At 40.3% G+C, this 23,001-nt stretch overlaps 1 protein-coding gene across 1 annotated transcript in view; it reads right to left on the bottom strand.

Moving 5' to 3' along the window:
• CNTN5 (contactin 5) overlaps positions 1–23,001 on the bottom strand; it is a 750,248-nt gene that overhangs the window by 182,107 nt on the left and 545,140 nt on the right. Inside the window, exon 9 of the mRNA XM_087937063.1 lies at positions 5,274–5,477. Within this exon, the coding sequence (XP_087793189.1) occupies positions 5,274–5,477 (204 nt within the window). The remainder of the gene's footprint in view (positions 1–5,273; positions 5,478–23,001) is intronic.

Below are 23,001 nucleotides of genomic sequence, written 5' to 3'. Positions count from 1 at the left end.
ATGCCACAGTCTGTTATTATTGGCTAGGCTAGCTGGAATGACAGAAAGTACATGCCAATGAAAACAGGGATAAAACATTGGGAATTGCTGCTATATCTTTTATTTGGATCTGCAGACTCATCTTATTTTCATCTTTTGAAAGAAAAGGAAAAAAAAATAACGCAGACTATTCCTCTTTATACAGTATATTTCAAACTTTGCAGTAGTCTTCACCTCTGGAACACAAAAATCCAAAGTTAACTGACAGATCGACAGACTGATAAACAAAGTTAACAAGGAAAAAAAAATACTAAAGTTGCAATTTTGAAGTTACAGTTTTCTATGTTTTTATAAAGGATGTAATTTAGACCTCCAAAGAGGGGTTTTCTATACAGTACAAAGCATGTACTGTATAGCCAAAAAGAAACTAGACCAGAATTTGAGATGGTTCCACCTGCATCGAAAGGAAGATTAGTTGGCAGACATGTCTTCTGCTAGAGCAATGGGTTGAATTAGAAGAACTCCAGGGTCCCTTCCAACTCTGTTATTCTGTAAAGTTCTGTGCATTACTTTCTTATCTTGCCAACTAGGTTGACAGCTCTTAGTGAAATCAGTTATTGATGGGCATTGTATCAGTGGTGGTATTCAGCCGGTTCGCAAGGGATTGGGCAAACCAGTAGCAAGAATTTGACATGGGTCACCGAATCGGTAGTAAGTTCTGGCTGGTCATGCCCCCCATCCCTCCCGCGCGATGCTTGCTCACCCCACCCACCCATCGCCTAAGACATTTCTTTGTTTTTTTCCCCTCCCAATAATCAGCTGTAGATAAGATCAGCTCACCCCTTGCTGAGGCCTAGGAAAGCAAAAAATAGAGGGAGGAGCTTAGCTCCTCCCTCCATTTTTTGCCTTCCAGAGCCCCAGAGGAGCCTTGGTGCAGCACAAACGCCCTCCCCAGAGGCTCCTGTGGCTAAGAAGCTCCCCAAAGCGGGTGGGGGCTGCAAAAAAAAAAGATCCATGCCCACCCAGTCACATGACCATGCCCATCAAGCCACGCCCACAGAACCAGTAGTAAAAGTTTTTGAATACTACCACTGCATTGTATATATGTGTACCTATAAACCAATTATTGATGGGCATTGTATATATGTGTATGAGTGGCGTTGGTGGCCACTCTCTCGCCTCATGATCAGGAGGCTGTGAGTTGAATCCTAGGTAGCAGCATATATTTCTCTCTTTGGATGCAAAGATAAAATATCTGCTGTGAGCTCTGCATAGGTGTCAGGAAGGGCATCTGTCCAGTAAATGCTCAGCTCCATTCAATCACCCCGACTCCACCCTGATGCAAGGGATTACATAGTCATTAAAAGAAAAATTGTATATATGTGTACAGTATAAAGGTTGACAAACATACACACATATGCATAAACTTTGTTTATTTGCTTTCCATTCAGGAATATACTGTACTTTTTTTCCACTGTTCTGAGCATTATAGGCTTATAGACCACTTCAGAGAACTAGTCTTGGCATAATGTATCTAGATACGATCACTTGAACTTAGTCATTTGTGCCTCATAGAAATAAGTGGATATCATACATTTTGTTTGAGCTTGTTGGTGTTGTGTAATAAAATCTCTCTTGTAACAAAAGGAATAAAGACTTTAGATTTCGGATCTGTGGCCTGTACTATTCCTGTAAAAGGATCTGTCAAAATAGCATTTACCCCGGGGAATGAAACTAAAAAACACTATTAACAAATCCAGATGAATTATCATGCTATTTTAGCTGCCTGAGCCAGAAAATAAGTTTTGTTTCCCAGCAGAATTTTGGGCATGTTTAATAATAGGGTCTCTTCAAGTTACAGATTGATGAACTTTCTTTTTTCTTTGATTTCATTTGAAGAAATGGAACTGAGACAATCTTGGAAGGTGGGAAAAGCTTTTCTCTCGATAAATTGAAGGTTCGTTTGTATTTAAATATAGCATAATGAGATTTCTCTCCCAGTGTTAGGTGAATAAAAAACTGGAAAAGTTATATACAGTAATCAGAACAGCAGACTATTAATATTAGGAATAAACTTCCTAATGTCTTCTAGTCTTACAATATTAAGTAAGATTTTATTATGAATTGTAACTGTTATTACATGCTGTTTTTCTTTTGTGAACCAAAATACGTAAGGCAGGGGAATGTTGCTGTGTAAAATTCAGGAATCAAGGAAGGCACTTTGTACTGGGACCCTGGAATTGAGAAGAGGGTTCTATTTAACTTTTGAAAATTCCCCTCCAAATTATTTTCCTCATTAAAAAAAAAAGGTTTGTGTGCAGAAATGTTTGTGCAATTTTTTTCTCTAAGAAGGCAGATAATTATTTTCTTTTCTTTCATTTTTTTGTAAATTTTATTTGAGTTTTCACAAAGAGAAAAAAAATTCAAATAAAACAACTTTTTTGAAAGTAGCAAAATCCCAGGTTACATTTCTTCGTACAGACACAAATTCAGGTTCATGCTCATTTTTATATTCGATTCCATATCTTATTACTATTTTACATTTTCTGCATAGCTTCTCCCCTCTTTTAATTTTCTCAATTTTATTTTAATTATCTCATCTCAATTCAAATCATTGTATTTATATTTTTTGTCTGTCCTGTTTCAATTATCTATTATCTTTTCTCATTAAACAAAATTTCTCCTGCAGTTACTGATTGGAGTATGACGCCTTTATATCTTTTCCCTAAAGTTGTAACATTCAATATAATACATAACTTCCATTGGGATTCTGCTTGGTACATTCTTAAAATACACACTGTATTCTTAAAAAAAGAAAAAAATATAAATGTATATAATTAAAACAACATTCCATTCCAATTCAATTCTATCATTAATATTAATATTCATTAAAGTCTTAACATCTTTAACATTACTTTTCAATTAAATATTATATTTCTATGGGAACAATTATAAGGTTTCCATAGTTAATTCCCCCCCTTCACTTATATTTTATAAAACATTAACTAATTAAAATGTTCCAGTTCCTTCCTAATTCAATTTTCTCATTTATTTTATTTCACTTATTTTATTCACAAACATTTTACTAAATTACACTATTTTATCCCTCATATTAATCATACGTTGTTTCCAATTTTCTAAAGTTATTTCTATTACTAATATAACAATACAATCTTATGTACCTTTACAGAATCCCCTTTTCAGTTAGATTTTCACCCATTATCTCTAAATAGGTCCTGTTACTCTATATCTTGCTCCAGTCCTTTGTAACTTCTTTTCCTTTCCTTTTTCCCTCTCTTCTTCTCTCTCCCCTTTTTACCCGCTTGTCTCTCTACCTCTATTTCTGTTCTGTATTCCCCTTTTCTGTTGCTTTCCAGTATTATACTTATTTTTTGAATTATTTTTCTTTTCTTTGGTTGTTTTTTTTAAGTCTTAAATTCTCCATTCTCTTTTCCCCCCTTTCCTTTTTCTTCCCCACATAAAATTGCTTGTTCATTAAAGATGGCTTCTTCTTTGTCCCAGTCTTCTTGTTTTGCAGTCATTTCTTGTTGTTTCTCATAGTTCCAAATCTCCACTTCTAAGAATTGAAAAACAAAGCCAAAAGAACCCTTCCCTTCTTGTGCATCTTCTTTGTACTTTTTAAGTTCCATTTTCAGTTCATCCAGAAGTGGTGCCATTGTATACATTTTTAAACAACCACCCAATTTATTTTAGTCATTCAAATATAATAACCAAGAATCCAAAGATCACCAAATAATCCAAATACATGCAAGCTGTTTCTTTTTTGCTCTAGGGTTACTGTTTAGTTGCAAAGTTTCAGTTAAAATGTATCTTTTAGAAGTCTTGTTGAAGTTTTACTATAGATTCTTTTTAATTCCAGGCAGTCTCCTCCCTCTTCCAGATCCTGCCCTTATTCTTTTTCTCTCCCTTCCTGCTTATGAAAAAGAAAATTTTTAATGTCCAGAAATCTTTATTATCCCTTTGGCATTTTGTTTTATTTTCAGCTTAATTGCCTATTGATGTCAAAGCAGATTTTTCCGATTTCTTATTTAAGTCTCTTAGTTGTCAGTATAGGGAAGGAGAGAGAAGAAGAAAAAAGCCAAACCTTTCCCTTTTCACTTTCCTTCGCTGCTTCTGACTCTTCTTTGGGAGCGATGTTATTTTTTGTAAGTTTAAATTCCAGGGTACTGTAGTTGTTGCTGTTACAATTTAACCCAGTCAGCCAAAACTTTCACTTCTTATCTTCCTCCTGCATATTTTTTTCCAGTCGAGTTCTTCTTTGTGGTGGCCATTTCTGACTACCGCTGCAACCGCCTTTGGGAAAGGGAGTAATGGCCAGCTGGGGAAGAGAGATGCGGCTCTCCTCAACCCTGCTGGCGGTCTCCCCCCTCTTCACCACTTCTATGGGGTGGCTTAGCCCCGAAACCAGCCGGCTCGGGGCGCTCCAGCGGTGAGCCCAGACAGAAACCGCGCACGATCACAGATTTCTGGCTGTCACCAAAGCCCTTCAAACCAGAAGTCGGCAAATAATTATTTTCAATGATTGATTTCATTAGGAAAAAAAACAATGCAAGGTAAGAGTATACTTAAATTTCACAGTCCTACCAACCAACTGATAAATGATTAGCACAGTCCTTCTGTGGTACTTCTTAAAATGGATTGGATTTAAATTTCTTACAATTACTTGAAATAACCAAGTTGAAGCCCGATATACAAAAAGAAAAAAGCTGTAGGAAGGCTTGATAAACCTTCTTCTCAAAAAAGCTTGATAGATCTTGGGTTTTATTTTTCATAATGCTGATTCAAAGTTCATTTATTTATTTATTTCCAGGTGCTGAAACTAAATTTAAGAAGGGGGAAAAAAAGAGTTGTCAGATTAGGGATTCCCTTGTCACCCCGTGTCAAAGTTAAGTGACTGGTGGGGAATGAAAGAATTTACATTCTTTGCAGTTATCTCGTCATAGCACTCTGAGAGTCATGGAGGCCACGTAGAGGTTTACCTGCATCCTTAGAATCACCTAAGTGCAAATGGATGTGGAACCTTTTTGTAAACAGGAAATAGATGGTGCTGTATCTCTCCCCATGTGTTGAGGGAGGACTATTCAATTTTAACAAAGGTGGCCTCTTTGACTCCTCTTTCAAAGGAAAAAAACCAAGGCAGTCCAGTTGTCTTTTAGTCTAGTTGTCCCATGACCTGGATGATTGAGAATCTCCATAGATAACAATCCTTACACTTCCACATAGCTCCTCCTGCTCCCCCAATGCATTTCAATTTTGAGAAACAGCTAACTTACCATCAGTTCGAAGTGTTAATGGAGTTGGAGGACTAAGGACCCTGGCATTTGTCACTGTGTTCTTCACGAGGCAGATATAACTGCCAACGTCTGATGGTTGCACTTTGGATATATAGAGGTTGCCTGTTTCCTGGGAGATGAAACGCCTGCTGTCTTCTGCCACAAAGGAGGGGAATGCATTAAATACCCAGCTGTAGATGATCTCTGTAAAATAAAGAGGGAGATACTTTGAATCTCTTTGTGGCAAGACCACTGCAATCAAGAGAGAGCAAATTGGACATGTTTAAAAAAGGGAACATATCTAACTTCAGTACTTTTCTCCATGGAGCATGCCAACTCATAAAATATTTCTATGGTCTTTTTAGTTTAGTTTAGTTTACTTTATTATTTACTTTACTGTCATTGCACCTCGTACAATGAAATCAAACGCCATCTTCAGTGCACATCATGACCATTACAATAAACACAAACACGCACCCTTCACACATTGAACAGGAAACCCCCAATACCGCACCAACACTGCACTATACAGCAGAATTCAAAAGAGCTACTGCCCTGGAATAGAAGCTGTTTTTCAGCCATTTTTTTCAGTTATTTTTAGAGTTGACAACCAAAAGGGAGGCGGAAAAGGGGTTTTTGAAAGAGAAGTGTGGCAGCTTGGAAGCTGAAAGTGCATTTCATAAATCGTTTTCAAAGATGCCTGAAGTTTCTGCATGCAAAATTCTAACCAGAGAACATGACTGATGATTCTTGGCTATGCATATGTCTCACTGGAGAATATGAATTATGATACACCCAGGGGTGGGGGGAAGCCAGGGTCAAGGATGACAATGAATTATGTGTCTCAGAGTTGGCTAAACCCAGGCAGTCCCAGACATGTTAACTCTCAATAAATCCTTTTGAAGTTTTGGAAGTTTGGCTCGAGACTCATGATTTAATTGGGGTAACTGCCGGAATCCTGACAATGCAAGGCAGATGTTCAATGATTATGGGAAAGCCTTTTGTTTTTACAAAGACATTTGTTTATTTATCATTATTATTTTTAATGAATTTGGAAAATATGCATGCTTAGCTATGAATAAATATTTTCAGCACATGTAGATATAAAGGATTTTTACGCCGAATAAGATCTCCAGCTGATTCCAGTGTTCTACAATCTGACTTACTCTTGGTGTGAGGAATCAAAAGTTGATGATTAAAGATTAGTTATGGAGAAATTTATTACTAATCACTGAGCTATGCTGAACAGGAAGCAATAAAATATGCCAAATGCTTAAGAGGGAATTAGTATTAACATTGCATGGACTTTTGCTGAGCAGCACTCGGAAATACAATATATTATACCATATGTTAAATGCCATATGAAACCACCATATTTAATTTTACCTCCCGGAGATGACAGAAAAGCAAAACACATCTCATATTTCCAGAATTTAAAGAAGGACTGAGCAATTTGCAGTCCTCCGCCCCTCTGAGATTATGTTATCAAGACTGAGAGGTGCAATTTCTCTCCCTCATCCTTATTTATTCACAACAATTAAGGTAGGAATAAAAATGTGAGACTTCTAAGAGGCAATTCCTTTATTCTTACTACCACCACTCCCCACCCCACCTAATATTGTTCTAAAATATTGTTTTGGAAATTCAGTTATTTTTCCATCAGAAACTGGCAGTGGAAACTTGGACAGTCGCGGTAAAAGGTATGGAATAACTTTACCTCCCATTTATAACTTTTAAAACCTCTCCCAAAAACTAGGGACAAGTGGCCTCAAAAATTTCTCCTCCTATCATTGTGACTGTCTGCAACCCATCAAAAGTCAAGAGGCTGAACTAATAATATACCTTTTACTTCCAATACTCAAAAAAATGGGAATAAAGCACGTAGTCGTGCACATTTACTCTTCATCTTGATGATAATGGTTCATTCAGTTAATTCAGCTTTCTGACTGTGCCCAATAACTAACTGGGCTCAGCTAAGTTTGCCCAATATATTGGGCCAAAATAGGTTGGCTGGCGATCAGAGACTTGTGTAAAGAAAGATATAACTCATAAAAGCAGAGGAAAGTAGTGCTGTTGTTTGAAATAAGTAACCTAAGCACTTTTTCCCAACCTCAGCAAGTTTAAGATGGGTGACTTCAACTCCCAGAATTCCCCAGCCAGCTGTCCTCCCATTTTATACTTGCTGTAGTTGAGAAACATTGGAAAGGATGTCTAAAAAAACCTCTTTGAACATAGGCAACCATAATAAATCTCAGTGATAGCAAGATGAGGACAAATACCTCATACAATCATACAAATATTATAACTATGTACTGTAGTAAGATGATCACAAGCTTTTAAAAATATTTTTATTTATACCTTTTACTTTAACATATACAATTATTTAATAGACAGTGTATTGTCTGGGTCATTTTACATATACATAATTGTAGTAATAATAATATTCTAACTTGTATAGAATAGTATTCTTCCAACTTCTAATTTCTACTTTTATTATCTAATCATTGGTAAAACAAATCGCAAGTTAAAAAATATTCTGTGTCTTCTTTATCCTTCATCTTTAATGTTAACTTATCCATTTCTGCACAATCTAATATTTTTTTATTATATTTTCATCTGAAGGAGTTTCCTCATTTTTCCAATGTTGTGCAAATACAATTCTCGCTGCTGTCAAAAGATGTAGTATTAAATATACATTCCCTTTATTATATATTTCTGGCAAAATACCTAGCAAAAATATTTCTGGGTTTAAATCTATATGTTGCTTTATCATTTTCTCTAACCATGTATGTATTTTCGTCCTTTTTTTTGTCTTTGGGCAAGTCAACCACATATGGTAGTATGAACTCGGCATCTGGTTACATTTCCAACATTTGGCAGACATGTTTTAAAACATCTTTGCTAGTCTTGCTGGTGGCAAATGCCACCTGCAGAACATTTTATACAGGTTTTCCTTGTTCGTAGTTACCATTATCAAATTATAGTTTCTATCTCAAAGTTTTTGCCATTTATCTAATTTTATAGCATGTCCCAAGGGACGCAGTGGCTCAGTGGTTAAGACAATCGATTGAAAGGTTGGCAGTTCAGTGGTTCGAATCCCTAGTGCCACGTAATTGCGTGAGCCAGTGGTGGGATTCAATTCTTTTACTACTGGTTCTGTGGGTGTGGCTTGGTGGGCGTGGCAGGGGAAGGATACTGTAAAATCTCCAGTCAGAGGTGGTATTTGCCGGTTCTCCAAAGTACTCAAAATTTCCACTACCGATTCTCCAGAACCTGGAGAACCTGCTGAATACCACCTCTGGGGTGAGCTCCTGTTATTTGTCCCAGCTTCTGCCAACCCAGCAGTTCGAAAGCACATAAAAAATGCAAGTAGAAAAATAGGGATCACCTTTGGTGGAAAGGTAACAACATTCCATGCGCCTTTGGCATTTAGTCATGCCAGCCACATGAACACAAAGACGTCTTCGGACAGCACTGGCTCTTTGGCTTTGAAACAGAGATGAGCACCTCCCCCTAGAGTCGGGAATGAGTAGCACATATGTGTGAAGGGAAACTTCACCTTTATAGTATATCCCCAAAAAACTGCCCATCATTGTTTCTTTCACTTGTTCGTCTTCCATTTTGAGGCTTAATAAATAGCTATATATTTTTGTGGATCCATGGGGAGTGATTCCTCTCTCTCTTTCTTTCTCTTTGTGTGTGTGTGTGTGTGTGTCAGTGTGTTTATCAGCACAGTATAACAATTTTTAATTCTAACTTTATTTTCTGACAAATACCAAGCTGAGATTTATTTACAACTAGATAAAATCAATTCCTCCCAAACAAGTTCCCGTCTCTTTCAATTCTACCTTTAACTAGAAGTTTGAATCTGGCTAAGCATTTTGTATAATTACCTATTGCAACTTGGAGTGTCGAGTAAATATAAAAGAGAGCTATTGATTGATTAATTATGTGCCATCAAATCCTTTTTGTCTCTCGGTGATCGCATAGATAGATCATTGTACTGGCTAGGTGACCTTCTGTCTCTGGCATTTTCTTTCCACATCTGATTTTTTCTCTCTTTTTTTTAGCATTCCCCTCAAAGTCAACTGGGAGAGCTAGAATTGTTCTTTTTGTTTTCCTGTCCAATTTCTTTTTTTTCATTTTTCTTTGTAAATATTACTTATGGTCTTCCTCAGCTTTTTCCTCATACCCATACATTCAGCATCTAATACTGCCTAGCATCATTTTCACTTGGCAGTCATTAATCCATTTCTCCTGTTCTATCTCCCAGAAGACTTTAAAAGAATAACAGATATGGAAGGGACCTTGGAGGTCTTCTAGTCCAACCCCTGCTTAGGCAGGAGATCTATACCATTTCAGACAAATGGCTGTCTAGTATCTTCTTAAAAACCTCCAATGTTGGAGTATCCTCAACTTCTGGAGGCAACCGGTTCCAATGAATTCTAATTGTCAGGAAATTTATCCTTAGTTCTAGGTTGTATCTCTCCTTGATTACTTTCTATCCATTGTTTCTTGTCCTGCCTTCAGGTGCTTTGGAGAATAGCTGGACTCCATCTTCTTTGCGGCAGCCCTTAGATATTAGAACACTGCTATCATGTCACCCCCAGTCTCTTCTCTTAATTAAACTCGATATCCCCAGTTCCTGCACTTTCTCCTCTACCTTCTCACAGGGAAAGAAATGAAACCCATGCACTCTCTCTCCTGCTTTCAAGGTGATATGAGCTAAACAGCCTAAATGTATCCATGCCAGGATGCTAGAGATCTGTAGGTGATGGCAGGCTGTCGCAAACGAAATGATCGAATGATATCATTGTAAATGTAAATACGGAACTTCTTATCTTTTGTAGTGGACATAGGATAAAGCAAAGAAATATTGGAGTAGGATCCATATAAAGTGAACATAAAGATAAAACCACAGATTTTTCTTTTAGGTCTAATGGATAAAGGAAAAAAAATGGAACTTTAATGTTATTCATGCTGACGACAGCAAGATTACTTTATGCACAAAAATGAAAGGACACTGTGATTCCCACAATGGATGAATGGCTGCCAAAGTTGATAGAATTAGCAGAGATGACTAAACTGCCTTCTTTGATTAAATAAAAATTATTAAATTAATAATTATTAAATTATTAAAAATGATTACAGTTTCTACTTGGAAACTGCTTTTGGACTTTGTGCTTGAGGTGGAAAACAACGAAACTTTGATTTTGGCTTTCACTGATTAGATTGGTTTGTGTTACAGAAATGGCTAGTATATACTATTCTGTAAAAGTAAAAACTTGAGATTTCATGTTATGATCTTATTTTACTGCACCAAAAGAGTTGGAAGTCAATGCTTTTTTTCTTTCCCCCACTCTATTCTATACTTTTCTCCTCTTTCTCTTTTCCTCCCCTATTTTACCTTCATCTTTCTTTATATATTTTTTATTTTATGCTTTGTTAAAATTAATGTATTTTTGAATCACAAATGATGTCATTGATAACTGACAATCATAAATTAAGTACTTTCACAATGGATGTCATTTGTCTTCACTAGGATTGCGCCCCCATCCCCCACAAGCCCCCTCTTCAGGTAAATTAATATTCTCAGTACTGTTAGCACATCTTCAGGATTTGAAGCAGAAATCTTGTTTGGGATGACTATATATTTCACCTAGGCATGTACCCCATGCTGAACTAGAAGTCTTCTTCTCTCCATATTCTGGTGGCAATTCCTCACAGCTACACTAGAAAAACAATTTAAAAAAGAGAGAACTGATAGAGGCTATTAAAGATTGTCTTTTGCTAGAGCTACCATAAAGGTTTCCAACCCATGTTTAGATTCATATTTTCCATTTCTATTATCTCATCTCCTCCTCCCGATGTTTCCAAGTTGCTGAACTTTTAACACCCAATATTAGCTCTCAGGCAGCCTCACTCCAGTTCCCTGACAGACTTGTCACTTCTGACTCTAAATATAGAAATGTCAAGGTTAGTTCTATAATAGAAAATCCACTGCTACTGTTCAAAAACACAAAACATTTCACTTGTCCAGCCTTAGATAGAGACTTTAATTATATGTAATGGCCAGAAAGAATAACCTTGAGGAACAGGGGGTAGAGCTGCAACCAAGACAACGATCGGGCAAGAGAAATCTGAATTGGGGTAGAAATGTAATTTGAAGAAATGTCTCAGATTTAACCCTCCCTAGTTTTCTTAAACATAAAGACAGGGAAGACTTTTAAGATTCTGTTACAACAGCTTCTTTTCTTTTTGTTTCAAGAAATACCCAGCTACTGTACATACAAATATATATTATATTTTGACAGCTATCTGCTAGATTTCTAATCTCAAAGAGGTGTCAACAAATTAGCACAGATCACACAACGGAAACCACAAATATAGATGCCAGAAAGGAATCTTTAATGTGCAACTTCTCTAGCATTTACCACAGTGTAATAAAAAACGCAGGAGGGGAAAAATCATGAATGGTAGAATTAATTGTAAATTGGCCTCCTCGTGGAATGCTATGATGGAGCTGTTGCCTCCCAGTTAACCCTATTATTTACAACTTTTGGGTGTTGAAATGATTAAGGCACCATGGTGATGGCAGAGAAGGCAATTAATTTTATGAATAGCCTATCTCATTTATAAAGGTCTCTCTAGGAGTTCAGTATCCAGTATCATTTGGAAAATAATACCATATCTCTTTTCATCTATGCTTAGGTCTGTTCATTTCTTCATGTCTAGAAGGATCCCTGACTTCTTTAGGAATAAATTCTAATTTTCTACTGTGAAATATCTTTGATGTGACTCCCCCACCCCATGATGAATTCTCATTTTTTTCCCTCCTTTTGACAACAAACAAAAATAAATAAATTGGGAGGTCCATTTTTATTCCTTGAAAACTGTTACATGATCTCTCTCTCTCTCCCCCTTTCAGAGAAATCTTATAAGAATCCATCAGATCATTTTCCAAGCTGTACTATAATATCTGATATAAGGTGCCACATTCTGTTTGTGTTAGCAAAATCTGTGGGGTCCTAAAATTAAGATAAAACTGTATGTCTTTTTATTCTGAATTTATACATGTTGCATGGCAATGACATGGAAATGCACACAAAATACAAAAGTGGAGCTTATTGACAACTTAAAGATTCAAACTTTGTAATTATTATACCACATACAAGCAATCCTTGAAATTGATTTTGTCTAATATTGACATTATTTATTATTAACCATTGAGAACTCAATGGATCGAATGGTAGACCTGAAATAGCCAAACAAAATATAAACACATGAAACAATTGTTATCTCCAGTCCCTGTGGGCATATCTTTGAAAATTCTGCATAATGTATTTGAAGTTACTTATTTCTTTGGAGATGGCATTCTCTTCCAACGTTCTTTGGATGATTATGGGTTTATTTACACATGTATGCACATCACCACTTGATGTCATCCTTGGATCATCCAGCACTGAAAGACTGTAAGATGTGAGAACTGAAACAAAGCTTTGGGTGATATAAAAACTCTATATGGTTTATGATCCATGATGACTGTTCCATTGTATATGCAAACTATATTTTAGTTGATCTTATGTGAACAAGGGAATATTGACCAAGTTAGTCTTCTATCACATATCGTGAATGAGGTGTAGTATTCATCAACATTCACTTCAGCCCAAAATCTACACATCCTAGTCAGCTTTCCTTATTTATGTTAAATAGCTATATGGAAAAAATCCTCTACAATCAAATCATCCTCAAATATTGACAGGGCAATTTGGATTTTTCTCTCTGATATCCATATTATTTAATTCTTCCATTCAACATTATTCCTAAAATAAATGATAAAGTCTGAATTTGTCTTTCATTTAAAATAAAGCTGGCTTAATTCTATCTGATAGATAGATAGATAGATAGATAGATAGATAGATAGATAGATAGATAGATAGATAGATAGAAGGAAGGCAAATATGATCATTTTAAGCACATTCATATTTCTATAGGAAACAGAAGTAGTTCTGGTAGAAGAACTGAAGAGCACACCAGGAAATCAAAATCCAACCTGTGCCAGACAGGTGATGCATTTATCTTAGATTTTCAGTTTAGATTTACTACTGAATTCATCCTGAACTTGAACATCCAAGTTTTGGCCAAAGCAACTTTCTGAAGTTCTACAGTGATGAAATTCTGAAGTACTATAAAGAAAATTCAGTCAGAGATTCCTATCAAAGATGCTTGAGGAAATAAGGAGTCCTTTATTCTGTAGAGCAAGGAGAATTAGCAAATTACTCCAGTTTGCTCTGTTTTCAGACACTCCTCAGCATCCTCACAATATGTGACAATTAAGAGCTGAAGTGGAGACTTTGAAGTGAGGGGAAATCACAAATCTGGAGCAAATCACAATGCTTGTTTGCCTCAACAACAACAAATCATGCAGACTTTCTGCATTCCCATTGCCAAGGTTGACTCAGTCTTCCAAGGTTGGTAAAATGTGGCAATATGCTGATTCTGTAAACCACTTAGAGAAGGCTATAAAAGCACTGTGAAGAGCTTTATAAGTCTAAGCGCTATTGCTATTAACAGCTGCTTTGCTTATCAATGGAAATTTTGAGCTTGGTTGTGGTTGTACCTGTACATTTGCACAACAAGATCAGTTTCTTTCTGCTGGTATCAGAAAAGGTTACTATGTCAAAAAGGCCTTTATCTTTCTTTTGGAAGCATTCGAGTATAAAGATCTGCTAAAATTTAGAAAGTGATTGGTTCCTAATGGAAGGGAGAAGTGTGCATGAACCCTTGTCCATCACCATGCCTCGAACTACAGTACAATAAATTAGAAGCCCAGTCCATTTGTTTTTCTGAGTCCAAAAAACTGCACATCACATTCAAAAACCAGGGAAACACCTATAGTAGAAGCTAAAGGATAACATTTTTTCTTATGCCCCATATATCCATATTGTCTCCCCTTCTGTGCACAGTAAATGGTATGTCTTCACATACAGCTTATTATCAATATTCATAAATCCTCCATGCAAGTCTTTAATGAAAGCAATTTATTTGTTGCACTGGAATATTCCACGTAGGAGGAGGTGATACCATCTATTTATTACCCAGAAATGAAATTGCTTCCTTTTGAGTTCTTCGTTGTTCTTGATCTATCACATACATACCTGCCCAAATAAAACCACAAACTGTGTCTTTGCCTTTATTCAAGTTTAATTACTGTGATAAATCTTTGGAATTTCTTTCTCTCTTGCTGTTTTGCAAAGAGCTACCAAAGATGAGTTAATGTCATAGACTTGTCACAAAAGCTGATCCTGCACTTAGAAAATGAATGGCTTTCTGTCTATCACAGAATCCCCCCTCTCCCCATTTGCTATCCTAGTTCAAAGAATAGTAAACACATACAATCCATAAATCTGAGGGGGGGGGCACATTTCTTTCAGCTGGAAAGAGATTGAAAAGAAGGAAAAAACAAAGTACTATCAACCACATGAGTTTTGGTAAACTAAATATTTTAAGAAAAATGAATGCAATCCTAGATGTCACATTTTTAAAAGGTTGGTTTCCATAGATAGGTAACGGGGAACACATGGGTTCCACTATCAACATTTTTATGTAATGTGGTTGAAAGGGTTGGATATGTTTAGCTTGCAGAGATAAGGTATAAATGGACACCATATAACATTAAGAAGATTTTGACAGTGGAAAAAGCTGCTTTGAAAGCCAGGGAGCATTCATGTACTAGAGGTATTTAGGTCATATTTCCCAAGTGTGGTTTCCCTGCCTCTCTACAGTAAAGTTTCACCACTTCTCATACAGATATCTCACGAAACATCAAAAATTAAGCCTTCTGGAAACTGCTAAATGAAAAGCCCATAGCCTTTCATTTGTGGAATAAGATTTTCCTCCTAGTCTTCTCTCCCTCCCAATATGTTCTAGGTGTCCCTTCCTGAATCATTAGGGCAGAGGTTGAGGGGAAAGGAATTGCAGGAGCAAGAGAAATTGCCAGTTGCCCCAGTTCTCTGACAGAAGTTATTCTGTTGGATAGAACAGAACAAAAGACTAGGCTAAGCTAGACTAGGCTAGGCTAGGTTGGCTAGACTAGGCTGGCTAGAATAGAATGGAATGGAATGGAATGGAATGGAATAAAAATAGAATAGAATAGAATAGAATAGAATAGAATAGAATAGAATAGAATAGAATAGAATAGAATAGAATAGAATAGAATTTTTTATTGGACAAGTGTGATTGGACGCACAAGGAATTTGTCTCTGGTGCCTAAGCTCTTAGTGTACATACAAACAACAGAGTGATAGATCATAAATCATAAGATATAATCATAAATCATAAGATACAAACAACAATTGATAAATCATAATATACCAATGGGAGAAGGTAGTAGGAAAGATGAGAGGTGAGAAAGATGAGAAGATGAGAAAGATGACAAGGATAATAGCAATACGACCTACTACATGGGTAAATATCTTTAGGCATAAGACAGCGCTGTGGAGGTTAGGTGTTTAGCAGAGTGATGGCATAGGGGAAGAGATTATCTTTATGTCTAGTTCTTTTGGCATGCAATGCCCTATAGTGGCATCCTAAGGAGAGAAATTGAAATATATTATGTCCAGAATGTGAAGAGGGGTGGGTCTGTAGATACTTTCTCAGCCCTTTCTCTGGCTCAATATACAGATCCTCAATGGAAGGCAGCCCTAACTATCCAATGAAGTCTGAACCTGTACCTGTTTGGTTGCTGTGCCAAACCAAACACTTATAGAGGTACAAATGACTCAATAATTCAGTAATGTACTATGCAGAAAGTTGCAGACTGGAATTTAGGCAAAAAATCTGAAGGAAAGGAATCCTGTTGCCAGCAGTGTTCAAAATGGTGTAGCAAGAACAATTATCACAATCAAGCATAAGAACTGGAATTAAGTGTGAGAAAGGATACTTATAGTTTGCATCAGTGAGGCAGTTCGAATCATTCTGTTGGCTTTGTCCACTCTCTAGGGAACAAGTGCAAAAACCATTTGAAGTTATGGAAGTACTGGTGGATGCCAACAATGTGTGACAAAGGAAAACTGTTTTTGGGGTGTGAACACTTTGCTCACAAATTGAACTGAAAGAATGCTTCCTCAAAACATCATGGAGGTGAAGTATTCCTTTGAAGGTTTGCATTGGCCTAAGCTTTGATTTAAAAAAAAACCCAAACTGTTATGTCTGTGGAACTGGTTGGAGTTCCCAACCAGGTCCGCTGTTTGAGCGGGAGCACCAGCAGCTCCCATTGGTTGGCTCCGTTTGACAGCCGGCTATATAAGCCGGCTGTCGAGCAGAGCCAGCCCGTTGTTGCCCGCTGGTCTGCGAGTTAGCTAGCGGACGCGACAACCCTTTATTCATAGCAATAAAGCCTGTTACTTGTACGCTCTGGTCTCATGCCTCGTCCTTACCATCGCTCTACAACACTGGCGACGAGGATGGGATGGTCGAAGGCTAGCCAGACGCATTTTTACAAAGAGCTGTAGTCACAGAGAGAGAAAGCTAGGGCGCTGTAACCACAGCCGCCCCACGCTCACAAAGAGCGCGAAATTCAAACCTGATACTGTGAGAGCTGATTCGCTGAAACGAGCCACAGGCACAGCAGCCGAGGCCGCCCACGCTCACCAAGAGCGCGTTTTTCAAAAAAGAGCTAAGCAGCCCAGAGAGACAACCGCAGCGCGTTCTTTTAAGAGCGCGATTTCGAATAACATTTTGAAACAGACGAACCTGTTCCTTCTCCACGATGAGCGTGAATCAAGCATTCCCTCCATTCAAACCAAACGAGGAGACGTGGGACTCCTACAGAAATCGATTCAGCCATTTTCTTGACGCCATCGGTCTAGCCGACGCTGCGGAGCATAGGAAGAAGTCCTATTTTCTGAGTTACTGCGGAGCCACCGTCTTCGACACAGCCACAGCATTAGTCGCGCCCCACGCCATCAGAAGCGTCCCATGGGACGAGCTACAGGAAATACTTTCAAATCACTATTCGCCCAAACCGTCTCAAATAGCCAGAAGGTATGCCTTCAGGGTCAGGAAGCAAACAGAGGGGGAGTCGATTAACGAATACATGGCCGCCCTGGGAACAGCCGCCTTGCATTGCGGATTCAAAGAATATTTGGAAGACATGCTGCTGGATCAGATCGTCTGTGGGGTAAGAGATCTGAAACTCCAAAGGTGTTTACTGGCGAAGAAAGACCTGACTCTAGCCATAGCCATGGAGGAGGCCCTGGCTGCTGAGCTCTCGGCTCAGTCAGCAGCTGAAATTCAGGGAAATCAATCCAAACCCAGCACGCAAACTGTCCATTCCGAAGAGGTAATCAGCGAAGATGACCCCGTCTGACGTTAACCGCCTAATTCATCAGAAGCCTTCACAGGTAGGAGCGGGGCAGAGAAACAACTTCACCCCCAAGCAACCTCCCATGTGCCTAACCTGCGGAGGCTCCCACCCTAGGGCATCCTGCAAGTTCAGAAACGCCATCTGCCTGAACTGCCAAAAGAAGGGTCACATCGCTAGAGTCTGCCAAGCAGGGCGATCCTTACCTCAAAGACCTCTACCACCTTCTAACTCCCAAAGGCAAGTGGTGGACTGCTATACCTGCTACCACGCTAACCATACTTCCCTAACCCCTGATAAAATTAAAATTTCTGTCTTCCTAGAAGGTAAGCCCTGCAGGATGGAGGTGGACACGGGATCCGCGCTCTCAATCATCTCCTGGGATACCCTGAAGAGACTCCAGCCCAGGCTGTCAAGGAAACAGCTACAAAGATGCCACCTGACGCTACGAGACTACCAGGGAAGGAACATTCCTGTCCTCGGGAAAGGCAAGTTCCTTGTGCAATTCCAAACCTTTAAGGGCCACCTGCCCCTAGTGGTAGTTAACGGTACCCTCCCTAGTCTATTGGGACTTGATTGGTTTCCTTCTCTCGGCCTTAGCGTAACCGGGATCCATGCTGTCTCAACTTCTGATGCAGATACCCTATTTTCAGAATTTTCCGATGTATTCAGCAATGAGCTGGGTTGCTACTCGGGCACCCCCATATCATTTTCAGTAGACCCCCAGGCAACCCCTCTTCGTTTAAAACCCCGTAGGGTGCCTTTTGCCATCCGTCCAAAATTGGACGCAGAACTAGACAAACTACTTAAACAAGGGGTGCTAGAACCCACAGATTTCGCGAAATGGGAGACCCCCATAGTCACCCCACTCAAAAAAGATGGCAGTTTGAGAATTTGTGCGGATTACAAAACCACGCTCAACCGCTATCTGCAGGTCAGCGCCTACCCCATGCCCGTTATCCAGCATCTTTTACATACTCTCGAACCCGGCACCATTTTCGCTAAGTTAGATATGTCCCAGGCATACCAACAGTTCCCTGTCGATGAACAGACAGCGGAATTACAAACTATAGTCACACACAGGGGAGCGTTCAAATGTAAGCGCCTCCAATTCGGGGTCAGCGTAGCCCCAGGCATTTTTCAGTCACTCATGGAGAGGATTCTCCAGGGTCTCCCAGGAGTGGTCCCCTACTTCGATGACATTTTAGTTTCAGCCACGAACCGGCCCCAGCTCATTCAGAGAGTCAGGACAGTGCTAGAGAGGTTCAGACAGCATGGCCTCAAACTCAAAAGGGAGAAGTATGCCATAGCCACTAGGCAGGTGGACTTTCTGGGTTATAGGATTGACGCCTCAGGCATCCATCCCATTGAATCCAAGGTGAAGGCCATCCATGACGCACCCACACCTACCAACAAGACTGAACTATAAGCTTTTCTGGGACTTTTGAATTTCTACGCCTCATTCCTCCCACACAAGGCATCTGTCGCTGAACCATTACATAGGCTACTAGATAAAGACTCACCCTGGCACTGGGGACCAAGGAGGCCCATGCATTCAAATCAGTCAAAGCCTTGCTCACTTCAGAAGCGGTCCTGGTTCAGTTCGATCAACGTCTCTCCCTAGTCCTGGCCGCTGACGCATCCCCTTTTGGCATTGGGGCTGTCCTGAGCCACAGGCTCCCCAACGGTTCCGAGGCACCAATTGCTTTCTTTTCCAGGACTCTTTCTCCTACCGAGAGGAACTATAGCCAGATCGATAAAGAGGCCCTGGCCGCAGTGGCTGCAGTTAAGAAGTTCCACGAATTCGTATTTGGCCACCACTTTGAGTTAGTGACTGATCACAAACCCCTTTTAGGACTTCTGTCTGGAGACAAGCAAACTCCGCAGGTACTTTCGCCCAGAATGACCAGATGGACTTTGTTTCTGGCTGCTTACTCATTTAAGCTAGTACATCCTCCAGGCAAGACCCTGAGCCACGCCGATGCCCTTAGCCGCTGCCCCCTGCCAGTCCCAGTCGAAGACCCAGCACCTATCCATGCCATTTTCGAGGTCAACGAACTCAAACTTCCAGTGACAGCCGAAGACATCGCGGCGCACTCGAAAAAGGACAAAATCATCGCCCAGGTTCTGGACTGGGTGGGGAGGGGGTGGCCGGAAACTCAATGTACAACTGATTTTGTCCCCTTTAAAACCCGCCAGCAGGAACTGTCAAAATTACAAGGTTGTCTTCTGTGGGGAACAAGAGTGGTCATCCCTACTTCACTGCGAGTGCCCATCCTGAAGGTGCTTCACGAGGGACATCCGGGCATCGTAAAAATGAAGGCCCTGGCCCGCAGCTACGTCTGGTGGCCCGGTATGGACGCTCAAATCGCCAACTGGGTAAGCTCTTGCCAACCTTGCCAACAAACCCGGGCCGCTCCTCCAGCTGCCACGCCCACCAGATGGGAGAGCGCAAACGCCCCCTGGTCCCGCCTGCACGTTGATCTAGTGGGGCCTGTGCATGGCAAGACCTTCTTGATGGTCGTGGATTCATACTCCAAGTGGATTGATGTAGCCTTACTTCCCACGACCATCACCCAGTCAATAGTGAAAGCCCTAACCCGACTGTTTGTCACCCACGGGCTCCCGGACACCCTGGTTTCAGACAATGGCCCACAGTTCACATCATGTGAGTTCAGCATGTATACTGCCAACTTGGGCATCAGGCACGTCCTTACAGCACCATTCCATCCCGCTAGCAACGGGATGGCAGAGAGAGCAGTTAGATCAGCCAAAGAAGCACTTGCCAGGTTTGGTCAGGAGGACTGGCACTCTAAATTGTCTCGTTTCCTACTCAGCCAGCACACAACCCCCTGCACCACCACCAACAAGTCTCCGGCTGAACTTTTAATGGGGAGACGCCTTAGAACCACTCTAGACAGGCTACACCCCCACTATTGCCCAGACACCCCTTTAGGGTCCGATAGCCGGGTCAGAGACTTCGCCCCACAAGACCTGGTATACGCCAGGAACTACGCAGGGGAACCGTTGTGGGTGCCAGGACAGATTGTATCGGTTACCGGCCCCAGATCCTATCGGGTCCTTCTTGGGAATGGACGTCTGTGGCGGAGACACGTGGATCAACTCAGAAGGCGACGGATGGGCGCGACAGATACCAACCCGTGCCAACCAGCCAGCTCCAACAACGCCTCACCCACGCCTGATGGAGATCCCCTGCGGAACCAGGTTTGTCCAGACGAGCGAGAGGGCTGGATGGAGAACCCGAGTCTCCAACCAGAGTCACCGATCCAGCCACCGAGCGACCCAACCGACCAGCCGGACCTCGAGACTCGATCGGGCCAACCTGAGCAGGGGGTTTCACCAGCACCGTCAGGCACCACACCGGGGCAAGCCCCAGTACCAACAACCGCTGAGGCGCGCTCCGAGAGCCAGGACTTGACACAGACTGGCAGTTCACCCGAACTGCGACGCTCTGGGCGCCAGCGAAGACAGCCCACGTACCTACAAGACTATGCATGTTCGCAGCTGGGGGGAAGGGGTGTTATGTCTGTGGAACTGGTTGGAGTTCCCAACCAGGTCCGCTGTTTGAGCGGGAGCACCAGCAGCTCCCATTGGTTGGCTCCGTTTGACAGCCGGCTATATAAGCCGGCTGTCGAGCAGAGCCAGCCCGTTGTCGCCCGCTGGTCTGCGAGTTAGCTAGCGGACGCGACAACCCTTTATTCATAGCAATAAAGCCTGTTACTTGTACGCTCTGGTCTCATGCCTCGTCCTTACCATCGCTCTACAACACAAACAATTCTTTCATGTGCCACCTACATTTGAGCAATTCAGAACTTTAGTTTAAGATTAGCTTGCCACCAGTAATATTGATAAATGGACAATAATATGAGTCTTCTTTCATGGGCATCCCATTCATTGAAGATTCCATGATTTCATCAAAATGACAAAAGATGGACACTCTTTTTATCCTCTTCTGAGGATGGAACTACAAAGAATATGGAGAAAATGTACATTGACTATTGTAAACTCTCCAGGGGGGAAACAATACTGTGTATGTTTTTAATATTATTTTTCCAGTGGCATATAAATAGTTGTTTGTTGCCACTGATAATAGCAAAGGATCTCACATTTGTACAGTAAGCTGGACTTGAGCCACTCTTTCTGTCACATCGTTCTGTCCTTCAACAAATGGCTGAATATGAAAATAAAGCTGCCCTTACTGAAGAATATTTTGCAGAGCACACAGAGTAGTTAACCAGATCAGCAAAAGACCAAATGGCAGGACTCAGATAAATATCCTATGCCTGGTTAATATTAACCTTGACACCTTGTGGTATGTGTGTATGTGTGTGTGTGTGTGTGTGTTAGTGTGGTGTATGCTTTCAGCCAGCCAGCCAGCTGGGTTAGTTTAATATATAATAATTCAGTAAGCAAATTAAATATGCTGTGAGCATGTAAGATACGAGAAAGCTGGACATTCAATGTCTCAGGTGCCCTTCAACTACAGAACACTTCCAATTATGAAAAGCTGGGCCCTAAAACTTGATAATTTTTTGGAACTTTTTCTGAGTGGAGAGGTGTGTGGGACAATTAAAATAATTGGGAACACAGGTAGGAAAGTCAGACAACCCAATTTATCAAAAGTTAATCAGCTACCTAATGATGCCAATATTTCTGTTTAGCCATGTGTTAGACTAATAAATCATTATCAGCCTCACTCTTATCCAGTTATTATTCATACAGTTCCTCACCGAGCAAAATCTGACTTTCTCACCTGATCTTACATATACATAAAACGCAGCTGAGTCTCTGTTATCCTATATATCATGTGGAGTTACTGGAAAACCAGCAACCTGCTCCCATTTATCTTCCTCTTGTCAAATAGTTGTTATTTAGTGATCATGCATAGCCATCTGTTGTCTTATTCTGAGTCCAGGGCTGTCTCCCCAGATTACAGTTCCTCTTCAAACTCTCAGCTGTAGCAGCTAATATTTGATGTTCACTTTCTAAGAATACACTTCAGCGAAAGAGACAATACATCACCACTGTTTCCTTTTAATTTACTTATTTGTTTCCACATAGCATCCTGAGATATCTTAAATAATCTGCAATGTAATGTGCAATTTGTCTCTTCACGGCCTGATAAATTTTCACAATTCAGTTTAATGATACCGCATTCTAATCAAACAGTCTAGAACCAGCTGTACACTCACAAATATGGGGTGTCAGTTTGCTAGGTATGCCAGGCAAAGGTGGAGTCCCAAGGGTTGATAGCCAGGAATCCTGAACAGGAAACAGTGTTATTAATACTTGCAAAGTATTGAGGGAAGAAGGAATGACCTTGAGGGACAGGAAGAAGTACTG

This window comes from Pseudonaja textilis, chromosome 7, assembly GCF_049901715.1.
Source record: "Pseudonaja textilis isolate UNSWEBS1 chromosome 7, rPseTex1.2, whole genome shotgun sequence".
Taxonomy (NCBI): Eukaryota; Metazoa; Chordata; class Lepidosauria; order Squamata; family Elapidae; genus Pseudonaja; species Pseudonaja textilis.
Note: the sequence above shows the minus strand (reverse complement) of the source record. Positions and strands in the feature narration are given on the sequence as shown.